The sequence below is a fragment of the Capsella rubella genome, unplaced genomic scaffold (assembly GCF_000375325.1).
Source record: "Capsella rubella cultivar Monte Gargano unplaced genomic scaffold, Caprub1_0 scaffold_6, whole genome shotgun sequence".
In the NCBI taxonomy this organism is placed as follows: Eukaryota; Viridiplantae; Streptophyta; class Magnoliopsida; order Brassicales; family Brassicaceae; genus Capsella; species Capsella rubella.
Genome location: NW_006238918.1, coordinates 15743622 through 15769634, shown reverse-complemented (window position 1 = coordinate 15769634; position 26013 = coordinate 15743622). Strand labels below are relative to the sequence as shown.

The following is a 26013-nucleotide window of genomic DNA, read 5'->3' as shown; positions in this document are numbered from 1 at the left end:
AAAAATATATATATATATAACAAAGTTGGAAAACAAAACCATATTCGGTTCAGATTTTAGTTCCGGTTCTGGATTGGTATAAAGCAATAGCTATACCGGGCAAAGCTTTAACGGCGATGAATTATCTCGAGACGACGGAACACAAAGAGAGAATCAGGGACAGAGAGTACTATTATTATTTTTTACCAAGGCGTTGTTTCCCGCCAATTCGCGAGTTTCGCCGGCGTATTTCCCGGTGAAAAGTTCCCGCGCAATCTCCTACACTCCATAATAACCTTCTCTCTTCAATCACTCTCTCACACTCTCTTCGCCGGCCGTTTCACTTCCCTTCTCCCTCCCATTTCTCTCTCTCTCTATCTAAGTATCTGTTTCGTTATTCCTCCACTCTCCGATGGCTCCGTCTCGCCGTCAGATCAGTGGTAGATCTCCGTTGGTGAACCAGCAGCGTCAAATTACCTCTTTCTTTGGGAAATCTGCTTCACCTTCTTCTTCTCCGTCTCCATCACCAGCTTCATCTCTTTCCAGTAAAAAAACCCCCAAATCTAACAAGCCTAACCCTAATTCTCCGTCTCCGTCACCACCTCCGCCTAAGAAAATCCCCAAATTGAACTCTAATCCCGATCCTCCTGCTCGTAGTCCTAGCCCTGGTCCTGCGACTCCTTCTCCTGTACAGTCCAAGTTTAAGAAGTCTCTGCTCGTCATCGGACAGACACCTTCGCCTCCTCTGTCGGCGGAAATTAAATACGGGGACGAGGTGGTGGGAAGGCAAGTTAGGGTTTACTGGCCGTTGGATAAGAGATGGTATGATGGGAGCGTGACGTTTTATGATAAGGGTGTGGGTAAGCATGTGGTCGAGTATGAAGATGGGGAAGAAGAGTCTTTGGATTTAGGGAAGGAGAAGATTGAGTGGATGGTTGTGGAAAAATCAGGAGATACGGTTAAGCGCTTGAGACGAGGCACTTCGGCTTTCAGAAAAGTTGTGACCGATGATGATGATGATGATGTTGAGATGGGTAATGTGGAAGAAGACAAAGAAAATCAAAGTGACGGTGATGACTCTAGCGATGAAGACTGGGGAAAGAACGTTGGGAAGGAGTTATGTGAGAGTGAAGAAGATGATGTGGAGTTGGTCGATGAGAATGAGATGGATGAAGAAGAGCTGTTGGAAGAGATAGATGAAGGAACTCCTAAGGTAATTAGAGTTTCCAAACCTGACTGTAGAAAGCGGAAGACTAGTGAAGTAACGAAGTCAGGCGGTGAGAAGAAAAGCAGGACTGATAAAGACACTATTTTGAAAGGTTTTGAGGCTTCTGTTGTGGAGCCTCCGAAGAAGATTGAAGAAGGTAAACCTAAGAGACTCATGTCGTAAACATATCGTGCTTGTTTTTTCCATTTTTGGTTTGTGATATGTCTTTTGCACTGGCTTTGGTTTCAGATAGTGTTGTTGTTGGTTGCTAAATATTCTTTTGTGTCTTACTGCAGCTGATAGAGTAGTCAAGGGTTTGGAAGATAACATATTGGATGGGGATGCACTGGCTAGATTTGGTGCTCGTGAATCTGAAAAATTCTGCTTCCTGGGAGTGTAAGTCTTTCACAAATTTGTTTCCATCATGAAGGCTATTTGCTACGGTTGTTAAGAATAGATAATTTAGAGGACTTAGAATGTCTCTATTGACTTCCAGATTATTTATGATAAGGGTACTTTGTCTCTTAAGCAACATTTTTCTACTTGCACGAACATCTCTATTATTCTTTTAACTTCATGATGTACTAGTATGTTGCATGATTCCTATCTTAGCTAAGTTTTAATTTGTTTGTTCTTGAAAATTAATTCTGGTGAACAGAGACCGAAGGGATGCTAAAAGGAGACGCCCTACCGATGAGAATTATGATCCGAGGACACTCTACCTTCCTCCTGATTTTGTGAAAAAGTTAACAGGAGGCCAGGTAAGAAAAACACATGTTAACCAAGTTCAGGATATTTGGTGAAGCTAATCAACTTTCACTTATTTGATTTTGTGGCCTTATTTCAGAGACAATGGTGGGAGTTTAAATCAAAGCATATGGACAAAGTTGTATTCTTCAAGGTAGAACAATAATTACTTTTTAGTTAGAATTTTTTTATTAATCGGAGATTCACGGATAAATGGTCTTTTCCGTGGCAAGCAGATGGGTAAATTCTATGAGCTTTTTGAGATGGATGCACATGTAGGAGCTAAGGAACTGGATATCCAGTATATGAAGGTAAGTATTTGTACTCATAACTAGTTGACGCATTTGAATACATCTTTAAAAATTGTCCAAAACCCCAAAGATTTGACATTATATAATGCTAAAAAGGTTATTTTCATTGGTGGTTACATTAGAAATTTACCTTATTGTTTCTAATGTTTCTCTCTTAGCAATTACCTGACATATGCGTTTGTTTTATAGGGAGAACAACCTCATTGTGGATTTCCGGAGAAGAATTTCTCTGTAAACATTGAGAAATTAGTTAGAAAGGTTTGTTTCCAGAAATATTTCAAATATGATCTGTTTCTGTTACGAGTGGAGAAGTTACATTCATGGGTAAACGTTGTACTTTGGGTTAGAAAAAAATTTGATTGGATTGAATTGAATGGAGCAGGGATATCGGGTTTTAGTCGTGGAACAAACAGAAACACCTGATCAGCTGGAGAAACGCCGAAAAGAGAAAGGTTCCAAGGATAAAGTATGTTCCACTATGAATCTAATTTAGTAGGCATAATCAGTTTCAAGTCAATTAATTTGTTTGCTCTTGGAACTAATATTTTCACTTAGCTGATGCCAGTGTAGAAAAAAATATGATAGGGATGACTCCTACTGACACTATGCCTGTTTTTGTAGGTTGTAAAGCGCGAAGTATGTGCAGTTGTTACAAAAGGCACTCTGACAGATGGGGAGATGATATTAACTAATCCGGATGCATCTTATCTAATGGCGTTGACTGAAGGAGGAGAAAGTTTAACCGATCAGAAAGCAGAGCACAATTTTGGTGTCTGTTTGGTTGATGTTGCGACAAAGAAGATAATGCTGGGGCAGGTGAGTTCTAGTCGTTGATATTTGGTGTCTGGTTGCACTTAGCATACGTAACATTTTCCGAATTACAGTATCTCTCTTAGGAACTGTCTTGGTGGAAATTTTTTTATTTTTGACTTTTCTATTCTAATTGATGTTTTTTTTATTTCCGCTCCTACCAGTTCAAGGATGATCAAGATTGTAGTGCATTATCTTGCCTGCTATCTGAGATAAGGCCGGTGGAAATTATCAAACCAGCTAGGGTGTTGAGTTCTGCAACTGAGAGAACAATAGTTAGACAAACCAGAAATCCCTTAGTAAATAATTTGGTCCCACTATCTGAATTCTGGGATGCAGAGAAGACCATACATGAAGTTGGAATTTTCTATAAGCGAATCAATTGTCAACTGTCTTCTAGTGAGGGAAAGATTCTAGGCGATGGTTCTAGCTTCCTTCCAAAAATGCTGACTGACTTAGCAACAGAAGATAAGAATGGTAGTGGTAGCCTGGCACTCTCTGCTCTTGGTGGTGCCATTTACTACCTGCGACAAGCATTCTTGGATGAGAGTCTGCTTAGATTTGCCAAGTTTGAATCACTGCCTTACTGTGATTTCAGCAACGTTAATGAGAAACAGCACATGGTTCTTGATGCTGCTGCTCTCGAAAACCTTGAGATATTTGAAAATAGTAGAAATGGAGGCTATTCGGGGTAAAGTTTCTCAATCGTACTATGTTTTATAAAATAATTTATGTGATCTAAATCTAGAGTTTTGTGTTTTGAAGAACGCTGTATGCTCAACTGAATCAATGCGTCACTGCATCTGGGAAACGCTTACTGAAGACATGGCTGGCAAGACCTTTATATAATCCAGAAATGATCAAGGAACGACAAGATGCTGTAGCAATTCTGCGGGTGAGTCTTTTAACTAGCAATTGGATACATTTCTGTTTCTCAACTAGAAAATAACTTGTCAACTTGGTTTCCCATTTGATCCATTTTCATTTTTGTTTTCTAATCCATAAATCTCTCATAACTATACTATATCCCCAGTTCTGGGTCAAGATCATGTTTTCCCATGCTTTCAACTAACCATCTATTTCTAGAACTTATTCCCTAATATTATGAAACTTACTCTGCTTCTTCAGAATGCTATGTCAAGGCTTTAGATTACACTATCCATCTGACAACTCTACGTATTATGGTATTGTCTTTACCTTCAGGGTGAAAATCTTCCGTACTCACTGGAATTCCGGAAGGCGCTGTCCAGGCTTCCAGACATGGAACGGTTGATCGCACGTATATTTTCTAGCATGTAAGGATTAGCTGGACTGAGGAGACGTTAATTCTTACACCATATGTTTATAACAAAGATTTACTAAAAATATTTGTCAAAAACTCTACGTGGTGTTTTAGTGAAGCTAGTGGAAGAAATGGAGATAAAGTGGTGTTATATGAAGATACGGCAAAGAAGCAGGTACAAGAATTTGTATCAACTCTACGCGGTTGTGAAACAATGGCAGAAGCATGCTCTTCTCTCCGTGCTATCTTGAAGCATGATAAATCCAGGCGTCTGCTTCATTTATTAACTCCTGGTACATCAATTTGCTCCATATTCAAAGCTTCATTTACCAATGCCAGGCAAATTGCAGAGCATCTAATATCATTTCTATGTCAGGTCAAAGTCTTCCTAATATATCATCCTTCATTAAGTATTTCAAGGATGCTTTTGACTGGGTAGAAGCTCACGATTCTGGACGTGTAATACCCCATGAAGGAGCTGATGAAGAGTATGATTGTGCCTGCAAAACAGTAGAAGAATTTGAGTCCAGTTTGAAAAAACATCTGAAAGAGCAACGGAAATTACTTGGAGATGCATCAGTGAGAATTACTTCACTATTTGTTTAAGCTCCTTAAATGACTAATCAACTGAGGGTTTTCTAATCAGAGCTTTGGTGATATTCTTCTTATCCAGATAAATTATGTTACAGTCGGAAAGGATGAATACCTCTTGGAAGTTCCTGAAATTTTAAGTGGGAGTGTTCCTCATGATTATGAATTATGCTCATCGAAAAAGGTAAATATTGGACCATTCTAAAGAAAAATTGGCATTTCACTTTCATTTCAACAAGTTGATATGATGGTTTTAGTTGACTATTTCTGCCTCGTGTTTCATGATTGTGCCCTCGCTGTTAGGAGGATATGTAGTCTTCTCGTAATTGCGGATATATTTACTATATAGAGACCCTGAAACTTGAACTTGAGTGTTTACTCTCTTTTCAGGGTGTTTTTAGATATTGGACTCCTACCATCAAGAAATTATTAAAAGAGCTATCATCAGCAAAATCTGAAAAAGAGTCGGCTCTAAAGAACATTTCACAGAGATTAATTGGACGTTTCTGCGAACATCAGGAAAAATGGAGACAATTGGTTTCTGCAACAGCTGGTATTGACAAGTTCATGTTTTATAATTTTTTGTTTAAGAAATTGTCAGTATCTTCCTACTGAATATGTATCTTTCATATTCAATTCCTGTTAACTGTCACCCAGTGCTAGCTTTGTGGGTCGCTTGGACTCTTTCGTTGTGGACATTTGCAGAGCTAGTTAGAATTGGGTTTGATTACACACTTTAGATAGAAGTAAAGCATGCGGAAGAAAATGAATCTTAGGCAGAGATATTGTTCAATTACATCTCATAGGCGAGATGGGTGTAAGATTGATTTATAGAACTAGCCAATTAGGCATGCATTCTATTAACAATGCATTGCTGACGTTTATGTGGATATATTGTTGACATGAATTCATTCGTTTAAGTGAATACATTATTGACATGAACACATTCTATTGCAGAGCTGGATGTGTTGATCAGCCTCGCTTTTGCTAGTGATTCTTATGACAGCGTAAGATGCCGCCCAGTAGTAGTATCAGGATCTACATCTGATGTTCCACACTTGTCCGCCACTGGTTTAGGGCATCCAGTTCTAAGGGGTGATTCGTTAGGCAGAGGTTCTTTTGTACCAAATAATGTAAAGATTGGTGGTGCTGAGAAAGCCAGTTTCATCCTTCTCACAGGCCCTAATATGGGTGGAAAATCAACCCTTCTCCGCCAAGTTTGCTTGGCTGTAATCTTGGCTCAGGTATGCTATCATTTTAAAAACTTTGAAGGCAATGGACCTTGACATATTTAATGTTGATAAAAGAGACTCAAGAAATGATGGTCTTTTCACAGATTGGAGCAGATGTCCCAGCAGAAACCTTTGAGGTTTCGCCTGTTGATAGAATTTGTGTCCGGATGGGTGCAAAAGATCATATCATGGCAGGACAAAGCACGTTCTTAACAGAACTTTCAGAAACTGCGGTGATGTTGGTAAGAAATGTTCATACTGTTTGTCAAATTGATTACTTGAAGCTTTCTATGATTAATGTGGAACTTATCACAGTTGTTACCCTTTTGAGTGTTGGTCGCATGCTTTGTTAAAGTATGTGAAATAACAACAAACACATTGATAAAAGTTATAATATAATAATATGCAGACATCAGCCACCCAAAACTCGCTGGTGGTGCTAGATGAGCTTGGACGAGGAACAGCCACATCAGATGGACAAGCCATTGCGTATGTTGAATCATTTATTGCATATCTTGTTGTTGGTACTTACGGTATATTGTTCAGTTCATGTTAAATATTTTAACTATTTACAGGGAATCCGTACTTGAGCACTTCATAGACAAGGTGCAGTGTAGAGGATTATTCTCTACTCATTATCATCGTCTCTCTGTGGATTACCAAACGAATCCGAAGGTATTGTGAAAAGTGTCTGCTTCAGTTTCTGAGTTTGAAAGACTTGAGACTATAAATCATCTGATTGCTGTGTACATTCGGAAACTTTTCAGAAAACTGATGGGTCTTGATATTGTTGGATAGGTCTCACTTTGCCATATGGCATGTCAAGTAGGAGAAGGAATTGGTGGAGTAGAAGAAGTTACATTTCTCTATAGATTGACACCTGGTGCCTGTCCTAAAAGCTATGGAGTTAACGTTGCTCGGCTAGCTGGTAAGAACATCGACTTCACTACTCCATCACCTTAAGCTTTCGCTTAAACAAAATGATTCACTCATCATATGTTTTATTGGTTTAATCTCTATAGGTCTTCCAGAATACGTGCTTCAGAGAGCCGTGATAAAATCCCAAGAATTTGAGGCCTTGTATGGTAAAAAACATGGAAAAACTGATAGTGAGTTGGCAGCTATGGTAAAGAAGATCATCAGTAGTGTTGCATCAGATTCTGATAACTCAACTTCAAAGGACTCATTATGTGAGCTACACTCCATGGCCAACACATATCTCCAGTCAACCAGCTAGTCTAACAGCTCTATGTCTTTCCGGTTTGTGATTGTTCTTGTAACCCTTTAACCAGTGTCTGATCCATGAGCTTCCTCCTTTCAAAATCTAAAACCCAAGTCAGTCGGAAATTTAAACTCCGAGTAGGCTCAATTTTGAGGTGTGGCTTTGAGCTTTTTGAGTCTTTTGTGAAGTTTTGGGTTTTCCACAGACTCTGTATAGTATGTATGATCGGTTTAATTTTTGTGAATATGAGTACTCTCAGATTCTGTTTGATCTTAAAATTGGTGAAACAAGTAGGCAACACAAGAAGTTAACAAAAGAGTAAATAATTTAAGCGAAAGTGAGTATACTTGTTTACGGTAATTTAACGTACTTTTTTTTATTAGGCTGAGTTGATAATACATATTTTGATTATTTTTTTTATACCAAATAACTCGACAATTTGAAGGTAATGTATTGGGAAAATATTCAAAACAAGAAACAGGAATTTTCTTATGTAAATTTACGTTGTTTATTATTATACTTTGTAAATTTGTAATGACACCATCCATCCATAAGCATCGAATAGATGCATTTCGTAAAAGAAAGAAAAAGTAAAATAAAAAGAAGAAGAATTAGAAAGAATGCGTTAAGTTTGGTTAAACAAAGCGGGGGTTTAAGCCAGATGTTGTTGCTGCTCTTCATCATCGTCTTCATCATTTTCCAAGTCATAGTCGTCGTCAGACTCAGAGCTCAACGTATCTTCTTCTTCATCAGATTCCTATTTTCAAAGGTCAAACATGCACACCACCAAAAAGTCAAAATAACAAGTAGAGAGAGAGAGAGAAAGAAGTTGAATATTTCACATTTGGCATTAAATGATGATGAATTGATATGTTAACTTATGATGACGATATAAAAAGTCAAATTTCGTTTATAAAAGATCACAAAATCCTCAAAACGTGGTACCTACATACTATACTACTACGGACTCGCATGCTTGAATCTTAAAAATTCACAACCTCACATGTTTGATTTAATTTGGAATATATATGGTCAAACATGCTAATAATGAATATATGCATGTAGAGGTTTTGTTACGTATCATATTTATATATATATAGAAAAGTAAACTTACATGATATTGAAGACGACGAAGAATTTTCTGAATAGCTGTGATTGTTCGAATTATTATGAACATTGGCAATAGAATCCCTATGGCCTTTAATGTTAGTACCTGTCATATATATTTCAGATATATAATTTTCAATGATTTTTTAATTTTTATTTTATGATTGGTTTTTTTTTTTATTATAAAAGGAAGAGTAATTTTTACCGTAAATACTGTGAATGGATACTCTTCGGTTCCATAAATCACATCGAATGTATGTTTCATCAGCAAAAACACTGAAAGCTGCCAACCATTTTTTCAAAAGATTAGTCTCTAATTATTACCTCAAGAATCAATTTATTTTGCAATCAACAAAACAATACAACCAGATTTTATACTATGAGATAATTAAATATAAAACCGATCCGGATTTGGTAAAGGGGTAAGAAATTATTTTGGTAGGAGTTGTGGCCTTAGGTGAGACAATGTTTTGTATATATTGTAAACAAAAACTAAAAATACTCAAAATTTTATTGGCCAACCACCAACTTACCCAACACTATGCAACAACAATCCAACCATTCAATAAAAAATTGTCCTCACCATAATTTGGTACTAAATGGTAATAGAAAAAAATAGTGATAAAGTTTATATAACGGTAACATGTACATTTCTTTCTTTTTCAAAATATGTTCAGAAAGAGTTCTTTTTAATTTATATATTCATGGTGGGAAAAAAGAAACACTATAATAATGATAACAATAACCCACACACAAACAAACTTAAGAAAAAAAAAAAAAAAAATATTAACATATATAGGCTTTGCCACATAACTACGAAATTAGATTTGGCCAAAACAAGAAAACAAAAAAGCTATGAAACAGTAAGAAGTGGTTGCCATATCTATTTCAGAGCTCCCCCCTTAACTATGGACTTTTCCCCTATCTCTCTCTCTCTCCCTCATCATTTGTTTTAACTAATTTTTATTATTATATTTACTACTACTAATCTAATCACTTTCTTCTTTCCTAAACTAAAAAGGATGATTGATCAAAAGATATATACTTAAAAGATTTAAAAATTAAAAAAGAGAACTTACAGTAAAAGTTAAAGATCTACAAAACGAAGCTCCTCTATCAGCAAAAGAATCACACTGAGAATAATCGGATTCAGCTACTAATCTTCTTCTTCTTCTTCTTCGCCTTCGTCCATTTACTCTGTTCCATGCATTAACCAAACATAAAAAAAATTAGCAAATCTTTTTGATATATTGTTAAGAGTAATTAAAGTATTTGCAAGCTATAATATAATATAACACTCTAAAACGCGTAAGCAAGGAAAGAATCAAGAAACCACGTACGTCTGTCAATTATTTTGCATAATTCAAACCCTAATTTTTTGTATTAAGAAAATAATAATTTCACCTGATTATGACTTCTTCTTCTTCTTCTTCTTCTTCTGCTTCTTCAATGAATTTAGATTGTTTTGAAACTGCTGTGTATCCATCTCTATACACCTGCATGGTTTCTTAATATTCTTAGTTTCATAATTTTGTAATGCGTGATCATCATTTTTAAAGAATATAGATTTCACTGAGTTGAGAAAGAATAATACTTTTTAAAAAGAGCCGTAATTAACAATTGTGATTGCGACAATTAAATTGTATCTTATAAATCATTATATCGGCATGAAAATAATTCGACGACAAGGAAGAAACAGTGACGCACTAAACAAATTCAAGAAACTAAAGAATTTGGAGGACACAGACAAACAAACAAACAAACAAACAAACCCAAAAAAAAAAAAGTAATTAAAATATCTGAATACAGCGAAGCGCACATCACACACACACAAAAATCAAGAAAAAAAATTGATAATGAAGAAGATAGATTTTATTTCAAGAAGGAAAAAATAAAAGAAAAGAAAAGAAAAGAAAAAGAAGTACCTGAAGACAGATTTCACAAGTAGTGTTTCCTTTTTCATCACACCAACGTTGTATGCAGTTTCTGTGTGCGTACTGTTTTGATTTGATCATCACACCCAACGAACGAATACATCATTTCAATATTTTTGACAACACTCAGAAACACACACCAAAAAGAAGATGAAGATGAAGAAGAAGTGAAAAAAAAAACCTTAACGGTGCCTGAACAAGCACAAGGAACTTCGAAGAAGCTTTCTTCTTCTTCATCATGACAGATTCTGCAACGCGATATTCTCACTTTTGATTTCTTCTCCTCCATTACCAATACCACATCTCCCATCTTTCTCTTTTTTTCTTACTGATTTTTTTGAAACTTCTTCGTTCCTCTGTTTTTTTTTTTTTTTGTGCTCTGTTTTGTTTATCTTCTTGAAGAAGAGCTTTTGGCAGAGAGAGATAGTCTGAAGCTTTATTATATAAACAGTTTTTTTTTTTTTAGCATATAGTATACCAAATTCCTATTTTACACTAGCATGTTCAATGGTGATAACCATTAAGGGTGTCTAAAACAATTAATTATTAAGTTTTATATAAATTTGATTTTTAGATATTTTGAAATAATTATCCATCCAATAAAGACATACAATAGAGAGGTGTCTAAATAAAAAATTCTTTATAAAATTTGAAAACATAATACAATAATACATTTTATGAAATCTATTACTAGATTGTTTAGTAATTTTTTTTTTCCTCATGATTGTTTAGTAATTAACAAATAATAATTATATTGAATTTATTGTGTAAGTTTTTATTATTTTTTCTTAATTGAAATTATTTTAGTATTGTAATTCTATATATTAAAAAAATGAGATAAATGGGTTATTATTCATTCCCTTTTTTTGTTTTTCATTTATTTATTTTCCCCCGACTAATTGCAAAACGCCATGTCACCATGTCTTAAATCCACAAAAAAGTATTATTTTGGACCAAAATACTAAATATTAGATCAAAACATAGAATAAACTATATTATTATTACATAAGACCCATCTTAAAACATCCAATATATCACCATTGTACATGTTTAAGTCTCTTTTATTCAATTCTTATAAAATGCAAATTTCTTTTGATGTTCTGATAAGATTCCAATTATTAAATCAATTTTCCTACTAACATGCTGTGTTTTTTTTATATAATCTAACTATATAAAGAAAATGATGAAATGGAAATAAACATATATGCAGAGAAATTTTGAAGTCAAAAAATATATGAATACAGAATTAGTTAATTAATTATATAGAAATTTTCATTCAAAATACAATGCAAAAAAAAAAAAACTGTGAATGAATCTTTGACCAACTAAATTCAGAAAGAATCATCAAATAAACAACATTTGGCTTAAAACTCCCAGTTAGCATCTCCCAATATATTGCATGAGAACAAAAGCAGGATTTACATATACGTAAACATATTAATATTGCATATGGAAGTGTTTTTCGTGTTTCAAGATTTTTTTTCTTTTTTTTTTTAAGAACTTATCATCATGGGAAGAATTAGAGCAAAAAATAAAATAATGGGTATAATAGTATTTTCAATAACATTAATTTCCAATCATCATGTTGCAATGTGATTGAAAAACAAAAACAAACCTAGACAATTTTTTTTATGTGAAACAAAAAACGCGGTTTATGTAATAAGATAGCTGGAATAAATGATTTTATTTCAGTTTCAAAACAAAATTAAGAGTTGGGAAAAAGAGATGGTATGTATAAATTGTCAACTATGAGATCACACAAGTCAACATAAACTTCAGACATTTCTCATCTGTTTCTTCTATATATAGCTGAGAGGCTCTCTCATCTCATCTCATCTCATCTCATCTCATCTAGTGGTACTTTCACTTTTGGGTTGTACTTGGGGTGACGTTATTATTAGATTTTGTGTTCTTTCGGTAGACAACAAATACTGTATAGTGATATTTCTAGTGGCCGGATTATAGAAATGATAATCTAGGTTTTTAGGGGAGTAACTAATTAAATAACAGTAATAATTAATAAGATTACTCTAGGTACGTATGTACGTGCAATATCTTTTTGATTTGATAAAGCTTTCTTTATGGGTAAATAAACCTTCAAATCACTGTTGTCTCTTTAGATGATCTATAGAAAACTCATCAATTACACACACTAAATTATAAATAATACACCATTAGGTTAGCTTTCATTTCATACAAAATCAACTTTTTCTTGTCATTTCTTGTCTTTTATAAAAATATATATTTGGATTAATTAATATAATGTCAAACCATACGCATAGGCAGCCTGAACTAGTAGCGACAATCTGATTACCGATGTAGTTATACTATTTTTCATTTTATATTTTATTTTTCAACCTATGAAACTTATATAAAATATGGAGTTGGAACTAATTTTGAATATATGAATTGTATGATTGCTTTAGCAACGGTCGGCCTGGTCATCTCTGCTCAGTTCACCAGAAATTTTTGAACTCGTGGGTTCCACTTTTATCCAAACATAAAATATAATCAGCATTACCCAATAAAAAATAAAAATAAAATCTTAGTAGTTCTTTTTTATGTTGCCCAAATATAAAAATCTTGGCAAAAAGTATTATCTCCATTTTTTTTTTTTTTTCATTTTTCACCTATTTGTCATTTTTCATAAACAATTATATGACGTTTTTGCCTAAATCATTTATAAATAGGAAATTAAACATATAAGTGAGTAATTGTTATTGTATCAACTATAAAATATTTTTTTAAAACATTAAATTCAATTTTCTGTTTGAAGTTTATGATTTAATTAAAAAGAAAAAATTGTCATTGTTGTATAGCTTCTTAGTTCAATTAATATTGTTTAATTATCTTTAAATGGCAGATTCTGTAAATAAGTAGTAAAAACAGAGTTTTTCATTTTACAAGATTATATATGCTCTTATGAAGAAGATTAACGATACTATCAAAACAGTACATTTCATCTTTTATCATTTAATCATAACAAAAAGTAATGGATTACTATCATTATTTTAACAAAACACATATTGAAAATGTTATCAAGGTCAAGTATCCATTTTGGATCGTACCCATACTCTGATGTTGTCTATATTTAACACGACGACACTCTTAGACAATTATTTCATTCTTTATAATATATAAGACAAATGTTGTTATTATGTAGTTATAAAATTGCGTAATTATTTGATAAATATCATCATGACAATCTTAGATGCTGACATTTGTGCTTATCTCAATTTTTTCTTTTCAGTTGGGGACCTTATCTTTCTACGTTGGATTTTTGTTTGGCTTTCTATTACTAAAAGAAAACATCTAATTAATAATTATACTATTTCAAAATTCGCCGACTAATCATTTTCTGGTAGATTCTTGTATAATACTGTATTATTATGCAACATTATTGATTTGCTCATATTTAAATTTAAAAAAAAAAAATTTAATTGCGCAGCCACACAAAAGTATATATTGTTGAAGAATATGTCACTATATACATATATCAGGAGATATTGTACATATAAAGCTATTTTTCGTAAATTCATTTATAGAAAGTATAATTGTTTGTTATGACTTATGAACCATGCATGTGTATTATCAAAAAAAAAAAAAAATACTCTTGGATTTTTATCAGATATTTCCTATAATATACTGTGTACATACATACAGTAATGATCCGGAAAAGAAGAAAAAAAATTATATTCCTTGAACTAAAAAAAGGCCCATTTGGAGAGCTTGTGTTAAATCTGTAAGTGGGCTTAGTGGATCCTATCTAATTGGGCTTGCTTTTGACGTAAAAGACAAAGGCGGTATCCATTGTAAACATCAGTTTGTGATTTCGGAATCTGCACTGCTTGCCGTTTTTCCTGTTTTACTTTACTTTTTCAATCCCTTTCCCACACTTGAGTTGTGATCATAGCAAATTAGAAACCTGACGAGAGACCATCTCTCTCTTTCTCTCTTGATCTGAGTAGTTTGTATGATCTGAGACTGAGTAGTAGTCATGTTCATGCTTGATTGGTTCTATGGCGTCCTCGCTTCGTTAGGGTTATGGCAGAAGGAGGCTAAGATCTTGTTTCTAGGACTCGATAATGCTGGTAAAACCACCTTGCTTCATATGTTGAAAGACGAGGTTCGCTCTCTCGATCCCAATCCTTTTTTTTTTTTGAATTCTTCTTAATAGATTGCGCTTTGATTTGTGACAAGTTTCTGATTTTTTGGAGTAGATGCTTTACTTTGATTTTAGGTTATTGCTACTGTTTGAAATCCTTTTTAGCTCAATCCCAGATTAGTGTTTAGTTCATTAATGATCTTATTAACCGGTAAAACAGAGATTGGTACAGCATCAGCCGACGCAGCATCCAACCTCTGAAGAACTCAGCATTGGGAAAATCAAGTTCAAGGCTTTTGATTTGGGTGGTCATCAGATTGCTCGGAGGGTGTGGAAGGATTACTATGCCAAGGTATTTTGAGATATCATCTCCTCTGTTGTATCTTTTTGTCATTTATCTTAACATGAGGCATCTATCTTTACAACTTATGGTTTTGTCGATTCTAGCTATTCACTGCCCCCTTGTTGTCTTTATTGAAGATTTCTCCTCATTTCACGTGTTTGCCTCTCTGTATGTGCACCCGTTACATTGTTCTTATGCACTTCTTCCTTGTGAAAACAAAAGATTATGTCTTGTAGCTTAGCTTGCAGACAATGCATCATGTGAAACAGTTTTCACTCTAGTGTCAGTTTTCAAGATTATCCAAGTCGAAGACTTTGAGTGTGTAGCTTTCGGTAGTCATCGTCTCTGATAAACATTGAAGGAAGAATCAGAATCTCCAAGTGTTTCGGCCTGGTTAAACTACTTCAGTGGAAGAGTTTTATGAACCATCAGTTTCGATGATTACTCTGTTTTTTGCAGGTGGATGCTGTGGTCTACCTAGTTGATGCTTACGACAAAGAGAGATTTGCAGAATCGAAAAAGGAACTCGACGCACTTCTCTCAGACGAATCCCTAGCCAACGTTCCATTCCTCATTCTAGGAAACAAAATTGACATACCCTATGCTGCATCAGAGGACGAGCTCCGTTACCATCTTGGCCTCTCCAACTTCACTACAGGAAAGGGTAAAGTGAATCTAACGGATTCGAATGTAAGGCCATTGGAGGTTTTCATGTGCAGCATCGTCAGGAAAATGGGTTATGGCGAAGGCTTTAAATGGCTCTCTCAATACATCAAGTAAGACTACTAGATTCCCCATGGGTATATAATTAAACCTAAGTTTCTTTAAATCTCGTTTTCTTTTTCTTTTTTGTACTTTGTCTTGCTCCTTTTTTTTTTTTTTAAATGTGTTGTAAGAAAATGTCATAAAACGTAGCTTCTCGTTTGTCTGATCCTGCACTGGTTTGTTTCTTGTAGTGATTTTTTTTTACATTACATGCTTCGTTACTTATCCTCGATATATTATTGAAATAAAAGATGAAAAAGTTTTCTATATGTGAAGTTAGTTAACTAACCCAATAGAGAAAGAGATGTGTGGTTGACCAGTTTTTTTCACTTTCATTTCACGCATTAGTCGATATATAAATAAGAAAAAAGTTTAAATACGTGTGTAGATGTAGATGTACAAGCAGCAAAAGAGTGTCACGACCGTTTGATGAATCTTTGAAATAAAATCAAACCATCCATGAGATTACCCAACAAACCCATACAATTTGTTTTGTATATGAATAAATTATCATTATAAGTAAAAGATGGAACCGTTTAACGAACTCAATACAAACCAAACCATATTTCACATGTCTTGTGTGTGTTATATATAATCTACATAGACGTAGAAAACATAGTTATAAGATCATTCTGATCTGACAATGGGTAATGTCGCCGGTTCTCGGAAGTTGGATGCTGCAGCTACAATGGCTGCCGGAAAAGTTGTATTATCGGACGGAAGAGTGCAAAACTTAGAGGAAGAGACGACGGTGGCTGAGATTATGCTGGAAAATCCGCAACACGTGGTTGTCGAATTTGATCCATCATCCATATCATTCAACAACCCCCACCGGAAAAACAAAGATGGAAACACGGTTAAGAAGAAGCTGGCTCCTTTGCCAGCGGACAAAACACTCGAGCCGGGAAAGATCTATTTGGTGCTCCCCGCCAAAAGAAGCTTTGGTGGTGCAACCAAATCATCGTCATCCTCATCATCATCGTCATCGACGGTGCTGACGTCAGAGGAGATGAGGAAAATGCTGTTTAGCGCCACGGCGATGGTAAGGTCGTCATTTAGCTACTATGAAGGGATTCTTCCTTGGTTTACTACTAGAAGTAATAAAAATATTAGTCCGGCGGCGGATGCGGTGGTTGCTGCTACGACGGTTGGAAGGTTGGAGGCGGAGATGGAGGAGGAAGAGAGGTCGGAGTTTTTGAGCCGGCAATTGTCGGGAAAAGGGTGGAAACCAAGCTTGGATCCTATCAAAGAGAAGAAAGCAAAGAAGAAAATGCATCAACGGTTCTTGTTTTAAATACGAGGTCGTTTTGTTCATATCCTTTTCCAAGTATTTTTGTGTGTTTTTTTGTGCTAAAATTGTGTAAATCGCTTCTTTTTACGTGCGTGGTGTGTCTGTACGCCGGTCACGGGAAACTCACGTGAAATCCCAGAACCCTCTGTTTCGCTCGGCAGCTCTTGATACTTGTAGTACTTAGTATTTAATTTACTATGCAAAAGCAAAAGTCAACTTTTATATCTGTGGTGTCGAAGAGCTCCTCATCAGCTATATGCCTATATATAGTTCTCTCAGCTAAAACCAACCTTTCGATGAGGCCTGTGATTTTCAAATTGATGTTGTTATTGAGAACTAAACCATTCTGGCTTTTTGGTCCTAGCTATGTGTGTGATCTGCTAACTAGAAAAAGTCTTTACGCATATTAATTATGGGACCAATATTGGTCTTTGTGAGGTTCACATATTGTAATTTGGTGAAATTGTGTGTACTTTCTAAACTTGTGTTAAATCAACCAACGACTCTTAGACTCATCAAGGGTTTTCATTTCAGCCCAAATACTTTATTATCCATAAGAACCAAGAAAGGGTCGTTAAGGAAATAAAGAGATGCATGTTGCATTTTCTTGTTAAAATAAAATCTATATATGAAAACAAAACCTTCAAACGTGTGTATAAATATACTTTGCATATATAAAGCAATGTATATATTTTTTTTTTTGTCATCCTAAAGCAATGTATATGAACAGAGCAAAGTATCGGTAAAAGAAAATTCCAAAGTATAGGGTATATATAAGAACATGCATTTTAAAGTCGAGCAAAAACAACAAAATAAAATCGTGGTACAAAACTAAGTAAAATGCAAGTTACGTTTTTCCTTTTCATGTGAAAATACTTTCTTCTTTTTTTATGATTAGTTGATGAAGTTATAGAAGAAAACTTTTGTGTATAAGAAAGAAGTATCAAAAAATTTATGTTGGTATGATTAAAATTTGAGAAATTAGGGTAGAAAACATCTCTTTTTGTATGCATTTTTGACACTTTAATATTGAGAGATCTATTTACATGAGTGGCATTTTTTAAAGATAATAACTTGGTGGATTTTAAAATTTGGCCTAATAAACCGGTCAAGGACATAAAAACGTGGCATAATGGACGCAAAGCAACCCCATACGCACACACACTTTTCGGATATCTAATTCGATCGCGCACCATGATTTGGTATGATACAATTTGAGGAGCGTACGTACTGAAAAAAGAACAATACATTTTACACTTTTTTTTCTTCTTCTTTATATGAGAGAAATTATGATTAATCCGATGTTATTATTAATAGTTTAGAAAGCAACTACACTAATCGATTATAAGAGAATCCATAGAAATAAAATGGTTTGCATGTGACACGTGAAATCTCGCCATCATGCACGTGCAGAGAGGTGATGAGGTCACAATGGATCGGATGATGATGATCTCAACATAATATGATTGGTTCATCTTGCATATCTAATGATAAATAATATAGGACAATTCTCAAAAATAGCATTAATCCTCAAAATTCAAAAATATACTACTATAATTACTTTCTTCAATGTTGTTAGGTCATAGGCTTTTTGCTCCTAAATACACCCCCGTTCACAAACATTGTTTGTTTGCGGCCAACAAATGTAAACTTAACATCTAGAGGAAAATTATAAAAATATATGTTAGGCCTTTTAAGTCTTTATTTATCAAATAATAAAAACGTAACTAAGGAATAATGCGTGCTACATTTTGCTGAAAATGGTATAAAATTATTTTTCAAAAACTAAAATATAATCATATGTACATATATATATTATGGTTAAAATTAATAATAAATGCAGTAATCTAAATATGGTAATTAAAATATATTATCATAAATCAACACATGTGGATGTGGGTCAAATTTTTGGATAAGGGAATCTTTAGGGCTTCACAACAAAGTTGTGCCTTCATTGGACACCAACACGTATTGATAATTGAAAAGCTTTACCATTCATGTTAATTAACTAATAGCTTAAATAGCAAGTTACCAGTAGATGAGATCTCATTGGAAGAGTTAGTGCATGTTATTATATTTAACTACTTTACATTATACTTAAATGACACAATAGAATGATAATGGTGAGATCAATGGCATATAGTTGTATATAAATATGAATAAATCGAAATTATTAGTGGCAACTAAATGGACCACTCACGAGATTGCATTCGCATATCTGTAAACTTCAGGACTATATATATATTTAACTAATACACTCTTGTAATAATAACTTTCAATAAATACGCAATTTCCATTATATATTAAAGAAAATTCACTTTGTAATAATGTTTATTGAATTTACCAAATATATCTCTGTTAGGAAACTAAAATGTTGTGTCATTTAGTAAACACACAATGTACAACTTCGAGTATACAACAAACAAAGTGCCAAACACCAAAATTGTTAATCGACAGAAATTGAATTCAGATTATATATCCTTCTCTTATCTAGTATAGTGATACAATTATAAACTTCTCTTTTATACTCCTGAAAAATAACATAGGCATGTTTCGGTTTGTATTAAATAAAACGTTATTAAATGTACAATTAGTAAGCTCTCACCAAACAACAACTACTCGGCAGCTGTACGTAAGGGATCCAATGAGCATGAGTAGCCTATACGCAGAAGAAAACATATTTATAATCTAGAGATACTTGACCAAAAAAAAAAAAAAAATCTAGAGATACTTCTAATTTTTCTCCATTAACAAATATATATAAATTAAAAAGATCAAACATTCAAATTAATATATAAAAAAATTAAAATTTCCCTTAAAGAAACGAATAAATTATTTACTAATTACGGAACGAAGAAAAAAAAAAGTTTGATGTATTACAAAAAAAACACAACATGTGTTTGCCCACTTGAAACATTGATGACTTGCTCTCTTCTAACTCGGCACTTTGTATCCTCGGTATTTTAAAATTTGATTCTTAATTAAATTGTTTTAGAAACCAAACCATCATGTACCATGTCATGATTCTTTAGAGTATTAAAGATTGGATCCTTCTATGCCTTGCATATATATATATATATATATATACCAACACTGAGCAGCAGCCATAGCTGTACTGTATCATCAACAAAGACATATTTATTACGGGTGATCAGTTGCATAATACTTTAATTGACAAAGAATTAAAAGACTACTTAACAACTTCCGGGAGAATTGTTTTAATTTAATTATATGGAGTTTACTATAAACACAAGATTTGCTTGGATGTAAAATAAATTTCACAAAACAAGTGGGTTTCAATTATTTTTGGTATGATTGTTTACCCCGCTATGCTTAAACTCTGCCAGGTAGTTAATCCAAAGTGACATCCTAATTTTGTCATTACAATGCACAATGACCCACCTAATTATTCAAAAATCACGATTTTGATCAGTTGGAATTTTCAAGTATTACGGAAATTGAAAAGAATTTCACATCAACAATAAGTTTTTTTTTTGGGGGTAAAATTATTGTATATATCTTAACTTATTATTGCACTGCATGCAGGTATCTCAACTCTACAATGTTACTAGTCCAATCTTCACTTTCAAAAACCCTAAAGCATTAACGTAAGGCAACATCATCATCATCATCATTCATCATCATCATCAAGTTTTACAACCATCAACTAAATTATGTGATTATATATATCGTTTGCATCAAATCAGAAGTCATTTGTTTCCTCGACACAACATTGAAAAAGAATAAAGGAGAGAGAGGTTAAGAGCTGTATATGTAAAATGAGCTGTGATAACATGTTTGTATAGAAAGAAACCAAATTAAGCAGACTCATATGATACATTACATATTAGAACTGGTCATGTTATTTTGCAATTATGTCATTCTTTGCTGGCCCCTTTCCATACATTGGAGCCCCCAATTCTGAAGACTTCTTCATAATAGAATTAGAAACTCATACACACATAATCATTTATTATTCCTAGGACAAGACATATAAATAACATAAATATATATATGTGGTATGATTTTGTGAACACCACAATTATCAGTCATGGTTTTTTTTTTTTTTCTTCACATAAACATAATCCAAGAAAAAAAAAATTGTACTTAGCGTTTGAAAGAGAATCGAATCATGAAGATAGAATAATTGTTTTTGAATGACCAATAATTATGTCCTAATGGTTAGCTCATAAGATTGTACTTTTCCAACATTGTGGCACAATTAATTAGTGTACCGAAATTAATACTAATCTCTAAATAATTGCTTTTGATTTGGTGTACATAGCAGCATCCCTATTTTAACGATATTTATCCAGTGGTATGTATAGAATTAACATATATAGGGGTAAAGTTTTGTTACAATGTGCAAAAAATATTGTAAGTATATATTAATGAAAATATGAAATGGGTTTAGATCACTAGGTATTCATTTCCTCGTTTTATTCTCTTCAATATGGAACTTAGATTAGGCATTTTTTAATCCTCGATGTTGATGTAATGATTCACTAAATTTATGAATATTTCTTTTAGCCGAGTTTAATGTATTTATATAAGCTAGATTGTATAGGAGAATGCCACGTCGAAGCTAATACAAAGTCATATATATATTCTTGGCGTTAACGCAACCATTTCCTTGTTACTTAAAAATGTTAATTACAAATTTGTTCCTTCCTGCCCACCAAAAATAATTTCACTATTTTATTTCCCCCTCTTCTGCATAAAAAAAAAATCCTTCAACAAAACACTATTTACCATGTTACATAATATACGTTGAGAAAAAGTTACATGTACATAAAATTGTAATACTGCTAGGGTTTATAGATTTAAATTTGGTTCCTTTTAAATTTATATATATATAAAAAAAAGAAAAATATTTATTGCGTCTAACCTCGAGCGGTATAATTGTTGCGTGCATGAGATAATATCAGCAGCAACTGCAAAAAGCAAACCCGTTAGTTGGAGAACATTTACTTTTCTTACCTTTGTCAATTTTTTCTTATTTTTTCTTGTATTTTATATACACAAATACTATATACTGTTATTGTTTTTTTTTGTTTGGTATTTTGTACAGAACTATTTATATATTTACTGTGGATAACATAAACATCATTTAGTATCTTAATTACTATTTACTAGCATAAGTGAAATTGACTAGTAATCTTTAGTTAATAATTAATCACTTTTCATCTTACATCTTAACGACTCAATCTCCTTGCAAAGATTAAAAATAATTGTCACCTTCCAAATATATTTAGTTATTTGAGAGAGAGACTTTTAAAGCCACAAGTAACTAAAGCAGGCCATTCTTTTTAGTTTTATCTAAAATCTTGTACTCATGTACATGTGCATTCATTGAAAGGCCTAAATATATTTGTATTTAATAACCCATTTATTAAATAAAGCCAGAAAGCTTTCTCCTCAATTAAGATAACAGTATACAAATAACAAAAAAAAAAGGAACTATTAAAAAAAACTCTTCCAAAGATATAAATGATCACTACTAATTTAAACCACATAATTCTTGGGATATCAAAAGTTAGTTTTATATATCCAATTATTTTTAATAAAAAAAAATAGTTACGAAAATTGAATGTTTATAGAAATATATTATAAAAATATAAATTTTGTGGTTTTTATTTTTCCTGTAACCAACAAGAAAAAGAAAAGAAAGAAAGAAAAAAATGTATTTTAGGAAATAATGAATGAAGGAAGAGTGGAATCATGATAGGTTTGATGGTAAGCAAGCAAAGCAATAGTGTTGCCAGCTAGGATTTAAAATAAAAATAAATAAATAAAAAACAGGATCCAAAGAAGTTCGAGGGGTTAATCCGTCATTTTAGCATTCATCTTCTTTACTACTACTACTACTATTCCACAACTCCCTTCCATATTTAAGACACTTCAATTCTTCACATGATTTTTCAAAATCTCTCTCTCTCTCTCGTGTTTTCGACTTTTCCTCTCTCTCTCTCTCTCTCTCTCTCTCTCTCTAAATTTATATAATAAAATTTAATTGTAATTTTTTTTTCCGGATCGAGAAGAGAGAAAAGTTCTTCTTCTTCCTCCCTCCCTCCTCTTCGTGTTCTGGATTTGTTTCACACGAAGACCGAAAGGTTTACGTCAATGGCGGTTTATGGCGAGAAGAAGCATTGGTGGCTCCGCAACAAGAAGGTCTCTGTCTAACTAATTTCTCATTTCGCCTCTTCGGATCTGATCATTTTTTTAATATATATATTCAATGATCAATTTTTTTTAATCTCATCTCTCAGATCGTGGATAAGTATATGAAAGAAGCGAAGAATTTAATAGCGAGTCAAGATCCAAACGACGTTAAATCGGCTCTGGATCTTCTCGAATCTGCGCTCTCTGTATCCCCTCGTTACGAACTCGCTCTCGAACTCAAAGCCAGATCGCTTCTTTACCTCCGCCGTTTCAAAGACGTCGCCGATATGCTTCACGATTACATCCCTAGCCTTAAATTAGCCGCCGATGATTCCGGCGAGCTCTCTTTTACTCATTCTTCTCGTGAATCTGTCAATCTTCTCAACGATTTGCCCGCTCATGACTCCTCCTTTAAATGCTTCTCTGTCTCTGATTTGAAGAAGAAGGTCATGGCTGGTCTCACTAAAAACTGTCACGAACAAGGGCAATGGAGGTCATTTTCACTTTCACCCCAATACTCTTTTAAAACCCGACCCGGTTTTTTTTTTTACTGACTCGGATCTTTTCTTCTTCGTTTTACAGATATTTGGTTTTAGGTCAAGCTTGTTGCCATTTAGGTCTAATGGAGGACGCTATGGTTCTTCTCCAAACCGGTAAACGCTTAGCCACGGCCGCCTTCCGCCGTCAGAGCATCTGCTTGTCCGACGACAGCTTCATTCTCTTCTCCTCCAACGACGGCTGTTCCTCTCCTCCTTCCGTTGTCGTTACCTCCGGATCTCAGCCACGATCAGAGAGCATCGCTCACGTGCTTTCTCACATCAAGCTACTCTTACGACGCCGCGCCGCCGCACTCGCCGCTCTCGACGCAGGCCTCTACTCCGAGTCGATCCGCCATTTCTCCAAAATCTTAGACAGCCGCCGCGGCGCGCCGCAGGGATTTCTCGCCCAGTGCTTTATGCACCGCGCCTCCGCCTACAGATCCGCCGGACGAATAGCTGAATCAATCGCCGACTGTAACAAAACCTTAGCGTTAGACCCGTCGTGTCTCCAAGCCTTGGAAACGAGAGCCGCATTGCTAGAATCCGTTCGTTGTTTCCCCGATTCGCTTCACGATCTGGAACATCTGAAACTCCTATACAACTCCATCTTACGTGACCGGAAACTACCCGGTCCGGTTTGGAAACGGCACAATGTCCGGTACAGAGAAATACCGGGAAAACTATGCGTCTTGACCACGAAAATCCAGCAACTGAAGACGAAAATCGCAAACGGAGAAATCGGAAACGTGGATTACTACGCTCTGATGGGAATCAGACGTGATTGCTCGAGATCAGAGCTGGATCGAGCCTACTTGTTACTCAATTTGAAGCATAAACCGGAGAGATCAATGTCATTTATCGACCGGTTTGAGTTAACCGATGATGAGGAAGAATTAGACTCGGTTAAGGACCGAGCCAGAATGTCAACTCTATTATTATACAGATTGATCCAGAAAGGCTACTCAGTCGTGACAAGTAACATCGCAACGGAACAAGCGGCGGAGAAGCAACGAAAAGCCGCCGTAGCGGCGGATACTCATCATCGGAGTAACAACGTCGAAACGCCGATTAGAGCGGTTGCGGTGAACAGTAATAATAACAACAATACGAATGTGGTGAAAGGAGTGTTTTGTAGAGATTTGACGGTGGTTGGGAGTTTGATTGCACGGACCGGGTTTAATCAACCGATTCCGGTTAAATACGAAGCGCTAAGTTGCTGAGTCATAAATATGATTGAACCGGCGAGAAGATGTTTCTTCTTCTTTGTACAAAAGAAAGATTCACATTGGATGAAATTATGGATAATAAGAATATTGTCTCTGCCCGAGAATTTTGGAGCTTTCCCTCTTGTTTGTTTTCTTCTTTATTCCTCACTCTGCCTAAACGACAAAAAACACCCAAAAATGTGATCCCTAGCAAACATAATTATGAACATTTTCTTTACATCTTTTCACATTTGTGTTTCTGCTTCTCATGATTAAAACATTTCTCATACATATTTATTTATTTTTCGATGATTGAGTAATTAGTTAGTGTTTATTTATTTAACATCAAATTTGATTTGTTACTTTCTTTTAGAGTTTACCACGCACAGATGATTAAAGCAAATGTCAAAATTGTATTATGCATTTACGATAATTTTAAATTAAAATATTGATTTTTTAAGAAAATCCAAATACAATAATAAACATTTGAAACAGAATATTTTATTTCAGATAAATAATCGTTATTATACAAATCATTCGGAACTTTTGTTTTCTTTGTACTTCTTATATTTCTGTTAGTTGAAAATTGAAAAGCAAATATTATTTTCTAAGTAAATTTTAAATATGGTTTCACGTGATCTTTGCTGATATCATTTAAAGAATTAGGTTTAAATATGTCATATAAGGCAGATTTCCTTATGAAAAAATTATAGTATATCTTTAAAGTCTTAGTCTTTTTTTTTTTTTTGTTGGTTACAACTTACAAGTGGAATACTTTAGTCTTTATGAAACAATGCAAGTTATAAAAATGCCAAAAAGAAAAGAAATGCAAGTTATAAGATATTTGTTGAGAAGTGAGAGCTGGTGATGAGGTCTGGTTGTAGAGATTACTGAGTACACAACATGTTTCATCGTCTCTTCGTCTCTATGCTTCTATGAGTTGTCATCGTGGACTAGCTAGTTCGCATTTTCCTACTATACTTTATATGTCAAACAATTAGATAGACCAATTGAGAGAATTAGCGTTTGTTATATAGCATAATAAAAATCAATCAACAAACGAATGATCATAACCAAATTTAAAATATAAAGTTCTATTTCTAATAAAATTCAGAAAAATAAAAGATTGTAGCTAATAAAATTTTCAGACAACAGGTTATTTTACCATCAGAAAAGGCTAC

General features: G+C 34.0%; 5 protein-coding genes across 5 annotated transcripts; 4 read left to right on the top strand and 1 right to left on the bottom strand.

The window, feature by feature from the left end:
- Nucleotides 1-165: 165 nt before the first annotated feature.
- LOC17883252 (DNA mismatch repair protein MSH6) lies at nucleotides 166-7651 on the top strand. Its single transcript, XM_006286842.2, has 21 exons — nucleotides 166-1343; nucleotides 1483-1582; nucleotides 1845-1947; nucleotides 2034-2087; nucleotides 2170-2244; nucleotides 2434-2502; nucleotides 2627-2710; nucleotides 2866-3060; nucleotides 3219-3745; nucleotides 3820-3949; nucleotides 4258-4349; nucleotides 4451-4629; nucleotides 4713-4915; nucleotides 5010-5111; nucleotides 5318-5480; nucleotides 5885-6171; nucleotides 6264-6401; nucleotides 6569-6648; nucleotides 6735-6834; nucleotides 6958-7087; nucleotides 7182-7651. Exons 1-21 carry the CDS (start codon nucleotides 392-394, stop codon nucleotides 7394-7396), a joined length of 3978 nt encoding a protein of 1325 aa, XP_006286904.1. The 5' UTR covers nucleotides 166-391; the 3' UTR covers nucleotides 7397-7651.
- A 221-nt stretch (nucleotides 7652-7872) lies between these two features.
- Nucleotides 7873-10908, bottom strand: LOC17882620. The gene is made up of 7 exons (XM_006288525.2): nucleotides 10604-10908; nucleotides 10414-10485; nucleotides 9893-9984; nucleotides 9568-9685; nucleotides 8694-8771; nucleotides 8496-8594; nucleotides 7873-8138 (listed from the first exon to the last, which is right to left on the bottom strand). The coding sequence occupies exons 1-7, from the start codon at nucleotides 10730-10732 to the stop codon at nucleotides 8034-8036; spliced, it is 693 nt and encodes a 230-aa protein (XP_006288587.1). The 5' UTR covers nucleotides 10733-10908; the 3' UTR covers nucleotides 7873-8033.
- A 3416-nt stretch (nucleotides 10909-14324) lies between these two features.
- On the top strand, nucleotides 14325-15904 carry LOC17882381 (GTP-binding protein SAR1A). The gene is made up of 3 exons (XM_006288653.2): nucleotides 14325-14548; nucleotides 14748-14879; nucleotides 15330-15904. Exons 1-3 carry the CDS (start codon nucleotides 14420-14422, stop codon nucleotides 15648-15650), a joined length of 582 nt encoding a protein of 193 aa, XP_006288715.1. The 5' UTR covers nucleotides 14325-14419; the 3' UTR covers nucleotides 15651-15904.
- A 374-nt stretch (nucleotides 15905-16278) lies between these two features.
- On the top strand, nucleotides 16279-17148 carry LOC17883927. The gene has a single exon (XM_006290082.2). The coding sequence runs from the start codon at nucleotides 16279-16281 to the stop codon at nucleotides 16927-16929; it is 651 nt and encodes a 216-aa protein (XP_006290144.1). The 3' UTR covers nucleotides 16930-17148.
- Nucleotides 17149-22929: 5781 nt separating this feature from the next.
- Nucleotides 22930-25076, top strand: LOC17881930. The gene is made up of 3 exons (XM_006286425.2): nucleotides 22930-23097; nucleotides 23196-23581; nucleotides 23671-25076. The coding sequence occupies exons 1-3, from the start codon at nucleotides 23050-23052 to the stop codon at nucleotides 24845-24847; spliced, it is 1611 nt and encodes a 536-aa protein (XP_006286487.2). The 5' UTR covers nucleotides 22930-23049; the 3' UTR covers nucleotides 24848-25076.
- The last annotated feature ends 937 nt before the right edge of the window (nucleotides 25077-26013 follow it).

Coding starts and splice junctions, on each gene's coding strand:
- LOC17883252 (XM_006286842.2), top strand. CDS start 392: ATGGCTCCGTCTCGCCGTCAGATCAGTGGTAGATCTCCGTTGGTGAAC. Junction 1,948..2,033: donor AAAAGTTAACAGGAGGCCAG/GTAAGAAAAACA, acceptor GCCTTATTTCAG/AGACAATGGTGGGAGTTTAA. Junction 6,172..6,263: donor TGGCTGTAATCTTGGCTCAG/GTATGCTATCAT, acceptor GTCTTTTCACAG/ATTGGAGCAGATGTCCCAGC.
- LOC17882620 (XM_006288525.2), bottom strand. CDS start 10,732: ATGGGAGATGTGGTATTGGTAATGGAGGAGAAGAAATCAAAAGTGAGA. Junction 9,985..10,413: donor CTTGTGAAATCTGTCTTCAG/GTACTTCTTTTT, acceptor GAAACCATGCAG/GTGTATAGAGATGGATACAC. Junction 8,139..8,495: donor TTCGTCGTCTTCAATATCAT/GTAAGTTTACTT, acceptor CTTTGAAAATAG/GAATCTGATGAAGAAGAAGA.
- LOC17882381 (XM_006288653.2), top strand. CDS start 14,420: ATGTTCATGCTTGATTGGTTCTATGGCGTCCTCGCTTCGTTAGGGTTA. Junction 14,549..14,747: donor TTCATATGTTGAAAGACGAG/GTTCGCTCTCTC, acceptor CCGGTAAAACAG/AGATTGGTACAGCATCAGCC. Junction 14,880..15,329: donor GGAAGGATTACTATGCCAAG/GTATTTTGAGAT, acceptor TGTTTTTTGCAG/GTGGATGCTGTGGTCTACCT.
- LOC17883927 (XM_006290082.2), top strand. CDS start 16,279: ATGGGTAATGTCGCCGGTTCTCGGAAGTTGGATGCTGCAGCTACAATG.
- LOC17881930 (XM_006286425.2), top strand. CDS start 23,050: ATGGCGGTTTATGGCGAGAAGAAGCATTGGTGGCTCCGCAACAAGAAG. Junction 23,098..23,195: donor GGTGGCTCCGCAACAAGAAG/GTCTCTGTCTAA, acceptor CTCATCTCTCAG/ATCGTGGATAAGTATATGAA. Junction 23,582..23,670: donor CACGAACAAGGGCAATGGAG/GTCATTTTCACT, acceptor TTCGTTTTACAG/ATATTTGGTTTTAGGTCAAG.